Raw genomic sequence first — 6,807 nt, 5'->3', positions numbered from 1 at the left:
CGCAGTCTATTCAAAATTACTGGTTTCATGAAGTAGTTGAACACACGTGAAGTGGTGAACTTCGCTTCAGCTACGTGTTTGTACCTAGAAATAGCTAGTCGTCTATTTTAGCATCTGACCTAATTCTGTCTTTGCAATAATGTAACAAAAATGGAAATAAAACAAACAAGAAATCACAAACCTTGTGTCATTTTCGCCTTAAGAGTACCATGGCAATAAATATGTGGAAACATTTCTTTCCACAATTATACTCCACTTATGCAACTAAAGAAATAGGCCTAGCAAGTTGAGTGATTTTCTCGGGCTTATGAATATAACAGAACCATGAAAAGGCTTCTTAAAATGTACCGCATGCAATTGTCAATGTATTGATAATTTTATATGGAAAATATAAATATGGAAATACATATTTCCTTTACAATATTATTATAACATGATAAGAACATTTATGGTAAATGGAAACGTAACAGACAAGAAAAAAAAACGTATGCGAAACTAATCTATTTACTATACTTATTCCATAGATTATTTTTATTTGATTCAAGCATTAATAAAAATTATATCAATATATATATATAGCAAGAACCAAAAAAACGTATCTCAAACTCGGTCAACTTCGTAACATCTGCGTTGTTTCTGTAAAAAATGAAAAATAGCACCAAGTTATACAGTAATATAGTAACAATAACAAACTTTAATACTAATAAAAATAATTGTTAATAAACTAATGTTACAGTAATTTAAATGACAAATTGGCTGGTTTTTCCAGATACAATGTAAATAAAAAAAATAATATAATAATAATAATAATATATAACATCATATATTTTAGTATTTATTTTATTTGCTGTATTTGTTATGTACAGTAGTAGAAAGCGTAGGATTCATAAAACGAAAATAAAAACAATAACAAACTTTAATACTAATAAAAATAATTGTTAAACTAATGTTACAGTAATTTAAATGACAAATTGGCTATTTTTTCCAGATACAATGTAAATAAATAACAATAATAATAATAATAGTAATAATAATAATAATATTAATAATTATATATATATACATAACATCATATCATATTTTAATATTTATTTTATTTGCTGTGTTTGTTATGCAGTAGAAAGCGTAGGATTCATAACAAAACGAAAATAAAAACCGTCCGATAATATTAATTGACAGTTTAGTAATAATAGTATTAATTTTATTTGCTTGTTGTTACTTATTAGAAATACAACAAAACATAAATAAAAAAAATATGATAAACCGATTGACGAACTTGCAATGATAATTAGGCATGGTTATATTAAATTTAGCGTTTCGAAACTCCATTGGCGCTCCGTATATTTGTTGAAAACAAACCGCGACCGAAATGAAGCGCGACCGAAACGAAGCGCGACCGAAACGAAGCGCGACCGAAATGATCTGTATTCGCCTCTATAGGGCATACACCAAGCCAAAACATGTCTTTCACAGTCGTAGAGTGCCATTTCCGGCCATCCACACACAGGTCCCTACATTTTAAAAATCCCATTTGGGAGGCGGGGACACCGCCATTTAAACTCCCCCAACTCAGGCATACTACAAGCTCAATCCTCCCTGTCAGACAGCTTACACGGTACTCTAGCTGTACAGCTTACAACCTACACGGTACTCTAGGCCTGGTCTAGGGATTCCCTGGCCCTAGCTAGCCTAGTGCCGCCACTAAACCTACCTTACCTCTAGGCCTAGGCTAGGCCTAGCCTACTTTATTAGGCTAGCCTACCCTAGAGGCATACATAGGCCTAGGCCTACACTGCAGTATTTATTTGGTCCATTATTAGATTAGTAATTCTGGATGAATTTTGGTCGTTTCGTGAGAAAATAATTTGATGTTATGATCAAGACTTGCATCCTGGCAGGCACTGGGTTTGGAAGCCAGGCCTAGGCAAAGAAATAAGAGAGCCGGGCGAGGCCCTAGCCTAGGGTAGGCTAGGCCACTTTCCAGCTACCTAGGCCTAGGCCGTAGGCCTAAAATATGAAAGCAAACAAAAACATAATTCTCATTCACTTAAATTATGTTTACACACATACCGGCATTTTAAACTGGTGCGTTCTTTTTCGGATGATACCTTTCAATAGTACAATCAGTATGCTGAACCCTCGTTTTTACAAGCAGCTGCTGAAATTTTCTCAATCCTCGTCGTCGCGTTTTTGTTGTGTGATATATCGGCCGGTGTGCGTGTTCTGCTGATTACTCAACTGTATCCAATAGAAATAACAAGAGGATTTAACACCCCCCAAACTCCACCGACGACACAATATTAATATAGGCCTACTGTAATAAAAAAATATATATATATAAGTAAGTCTACACAAGCTATAACACTACGATTTTTGTACAACTCAATGTGTTTTTCTTCTTCCATGCTACCAGAAAATCTGATAGCTGAAGATAAATCAAATAACTAATTGATAAAAAAGACAATCGCCGATAGATTTTATCATTGTCCTACCCTGGCGTACATATCGAACACTATAGATTTCTATTGCAAATATTTAAACAATATTTCTAGTTAAGTTACCGAATGATTAATAGGACCCAAACAAATATATCTGTTGTGAACTTTGTTTCAGTTACATGTAGTTCCCCTTGGTAACATTTCAAGGACTCACTAGAACTTTGCCTAAATTCAAGGGCAAACTTGACAATCACAATTTGGCCTACTGCAGAATACCTCTATTTTGATTTGATTGATTTGTTTGATATCAACAGAACAACATCACAAAACCGGAAAAACAGAAGACAGAGAAACAAATATGAGAAAACAAGCAAGTCATCAATGTCTCGGGTAACCCTAAATCCCGACACGGGATTTATTTCCAGAGGGGTCCCAATATACACAAAACAAATTACAAAAAAATAATGGATATCAAAAATTCATTAAACAATAACACAAGAACACCGAGTAATAAAAAATAACAAGAACACCAAAAAAAAGTAATAACGGTAGCTACGCAGTAAATAACAACAGCCTAACTAACAAAGCTCTTGCGTTATAAAGGATCACAATCACAATACGATTTATTTAATCCCACACAAATAATTAAAAACATTTATATTATTATATTGTTATTATTATTGCAACAACCATAAAACCTTGAATAGGAGCCAAGGTGGGCTTCATCGGGAAGCCCCCCCCCCCCCTACCCAGCTAGCAAAGCGACGTTGGCCCAACGTTGGTAAACGTTGGCCAGCGTCGGGGTCGGATATCTGATGTTGGTACGACGTTGGTGTTTGGTTGCAAAATTTGGTCGGAGAGGTAACGTCAAACCAACATTGGAATTTCACATTGGCACAACGTATGAATATGTCGATTTTCCGATGTCGTCCAACGTTGGTAAGCCGTCGTAAATATTCAGTCTGACTACGGACGTTGGTACAACGTCACGATTTGTTACTGGCCCGACGTCGGCAAACTACTAAAAAGATGGTTGGGTATTACCGTTGGCCCAACGTTGGCTAGTTTGTAAATATTAGATGTGATTGTAGACGTTGTCTCAAAGTCATAGTACGTTGTTGGCCCGACGACGGTAAACGTTTGAAATGGTGGTTGGTTAAAACCGTTGGCCCGACGTTGGTTAGAGGTTGTAAATATTAGGATGTGATAACAGACGTTGTCGCAACGTCAGAGTACTTTGTTGGCCCGACGTCGGTAAACGTTAGTGAAGGTTGGTTACAACCGTTGGGCCGACGTCGGTTAGAGGTTGTAAATATTGGATGTAATTAAAGGCGTTGTCGCAACGTCATAGTACTTTGTTGGCCTGACATCGGTAAACGTTTGAAATAGACGTTGGTTACCACCGTTGGGCCGACGTTGGCCAGAGATTGTAAATATTAAATGTGATTACAGACCTTGTCTCAACGTCACAGAACGCTGTTGGCCCGACGTCGGTAAACGTTTGGAATGGAGGTGGTTACAATCGTTGGTCCGACGTTGGTTAGAGGTTGTAAATATTAGGATGTGATTATAGCTACGTTGTCCCAACGTCACAGTACCTTGTTGGCCCGACGTCGGTAAACGTTAGTGGAGGTTGGTGACAACAGTTTGGCCGACCTTGGTTAGATGTTGCGACAACGTCTATAATCATACATAATATTTACAACCTCTAAGAAACGGCGGCCCAACGGTGGTACCCAACATCTATTTCAAACGTTTACCGATGTCGGGCAAACAAGGTACTTTGACGTTGCGACAACGTCTATAATTATATATATTATGGAGGTGGTTACAACCGTTTGGCCGACGTTGGTTAGAAGTTGTAAATATTAGATGTGATTATAGACGTGGTCGCAACGTCACAGTACGCTATTGGCCCGTCGCGACGTCGGTAAACGTTTGAAATGGAGGTTGATTACAACTGTTGGTCCGATGTTGAGGTTGTAATAAATATCAGGATGTGATTATAGACGTTGTCCCAACGTCACGGTACTTTGTTGGCCCGACGTCGGTAAACGTTAGGGGAGGTTGGTGACAACAGTTGGGCCGATGTTGGTTAGAGGTTGTAAATTTCAAACGCTTACCGACGTCGGGCCAAAAAAAAAAACAAAAAAAAAAAAAAAAAAAAAAAAAAAAATTGGTTCGTGTGGGAATCGAACACACAACCACCAGGTTTGATATTCATTATCCACCATCAACTAAACTGCCTTAAAAAAATGGTTTGTGTTGGAATCGAACACACAACCACCAGGTTTTGCTATTCATTATCCACCATCAACTAAACTGCCTTAAAAAAAAAATTTAATTAAAAAAAAAATGGTTCGTGTGGGAATTGAACACACAACCACCAGGTTTCCCGTAACATGATTAGTATTTTTTTCTAATTTGCATAATGAATTTTTCAAACATTTTTGTCTATTTAAAAAAAAGTGCGTAAGTTATGGAGATGGTAACAATAAAAAATATCGATTATACATTTAATTCTACATTTTTAGACAAAAAAATAAACCCTCTTGGACCACGGCCCATTTTTGACACCATGACCATGCGTAATATTAACCTGCAGTGTATATATACGAAGACAGTACCCGAAAAATTCACATCAAATTGTAACCCTTAAATTAAAAGTGAGAACATCAATTTTTCTAAAAGTACGCATGTGCTATTTCCCAACTGAGGAGCAATTTTTTCAACCATGGTAAAAAAAATGTGTTGCACCCCGCCACCATGGTAAAAGAAATGTGTTTCACCCCACCACCCACCCACGCGCACTCTTATTAAAATGGCCGGACCATTTACAAAATGCTTCAGACGGCTACCGGTATGACGTTCTACTACGACAAATGCTCATTTCGATATCCTTATGGTTCTTGGAATACATCTTGATCGGGGAAGCAACCTTGTGGTTTCAGAGGCAAAATAGCTATAATAACAATTCACCAAAATTCTTCAAATATATATATCCCCTAGGCGGCTGGTTCCCCAGCCAAGTGAGGCTCACTTCGTTCGCCTAGGCCCCTCCCCCACCTTCCCCCGTCGGTGTCTTCTTTAGCTGTCTCTTATACCCCCTGTCGGGCAGATCCTGACGCAATCACTGGAAACAAATAAAATTAGGTTATTTCTGTTATTAACGTTCAATGAAAAAAGAATTAAGATCGTTATTAAATAAAACCTACTTGTTATATAAGTGATGTTATAGACTGTTAGGCCTACTATATTTTTACCAGTTTATATTGTTCGTCAAATAAGTTTGGGTAATCCCTTGCTATACAAGAAGAATAAGAAGAATAGGAAGAAGAACGAAAGAGAGACGAGGGAGAAGAATAACTTTATGATGAATTTAATTATGTTTGCTGATACTTTCTTTATCTAGCTTTAACGCTCAGTCACTATTTAAAAAAAACTTCACCAAAATATTCGAAATCCTTCTGTCTTTTATTAAAGAATGCTTTTGTCAGTATACATGTCGCTCTATTTTTGTTTTATTTTACATAATAAATTCTTTTAACTACAACCTCACAGCTCCTAGAAATTTCCCCCAACCCCTCCGCCCAAGTAATAACGTTTCAGGTGGTATTTATGTGACGTATATATGTTTTCGTGCACCGTCCATATTTATTTTGACTTATTGAATAGTTATTGTGCAATTTTGATACACAGTTAATATTTATTAATGAATATTTATTTTTTTAATTGTATGATCATCTATTTTTAAGTAGGTTTCCTTATTATTTTCCATTTGTCATTTTGTGTATCTAATGTAAATATAAACATATAATCAATTAGGCCTAGGTTTTTTTATTCAATTTGTATATAGCTAACTTTCCTCATTTATTGAATTGTATATCCATTAATTTATTGATTTGCCTAATTTGTACCGTACATTCAAACTGTAATTCATCCTGTGCTGCTATATTTTGAATTTTATACGTGAATGAATAAAAGATACCGACCAATTAATTTGTAACGTGTCCTCCACTTGTATATATAAACTTTACTGTATATTTTTGTAACACGACGTTTTCTGGTGCATTTCAAACATTCGAAATATTATTACTTTAAAGTATATTTGTACATTTCAATTTTCCTTAAATTTGCAGTAAAGTCACACCTGGTAACTTTTATCCTGTCTTCCTTTTTATATCAGTTTGTACCAACTTTAAAAATTGCCCTTTTATATTGCTTTAGTTTACAGTCGCTTATGATTTTCTTAGTACTAAAATATTTAATAAAAATATAAATGAACATGCGTTTATTGTGGGCCTGTATTTGAAATTTTTGGAAGAATCTTGTATTGCATGATTAATATATCGAAAGTATACATATATAT

General features: G+C 35.7%; 1 protein-coding gene across 1 annotated transcript in view; it reads right to left on the bottom strand.

Moving 5' to 3' along the window:
- Positions 1–2,400, bottom strand: part of LOC117117759 (transmembrane protein 208-like) — an 18,318-nt gene extending 15,918 nt beyond the window's left edge. Inside the window, exon 1 of the mRNA XM_033262179.1 lies at positions 2,071–2,400. Coding sequence (XP_033118070.1) covers positions 2,071–2,076 — 6 coding nt within the window. The 5' untranslated portion in view covers positions 2,077–2,400. The remainder of the gene's footprint in view (positions 1–2,070) is intronic.
- Positions 2,401–6,807: the final 4,407 nt, after the last annotated feature.

The sequence above is a fragment of the Anneissia japonica genome, unplaced genomic scaffold (genome assembly GCF_011630105.1).
Source record: "Anneissia japonica isolate Jap-2015-1 unplaced genomic scaffold, ASM1163010v1 scaffold234_len1672027_cov178, whole genome shotgun sequence".
In the NCBI taxonomy this organism is placed as follows: Eukaryota; Metazoa; Echinodermata; class Crinoidea; order Comatulida; family Comatulidae; genus Anneissia; species Anneissia japonica.
Note: the sequence above shows the minus strand (reverse complement) of the source record. Positions and strands in the feature narration are given on the sequence as shown.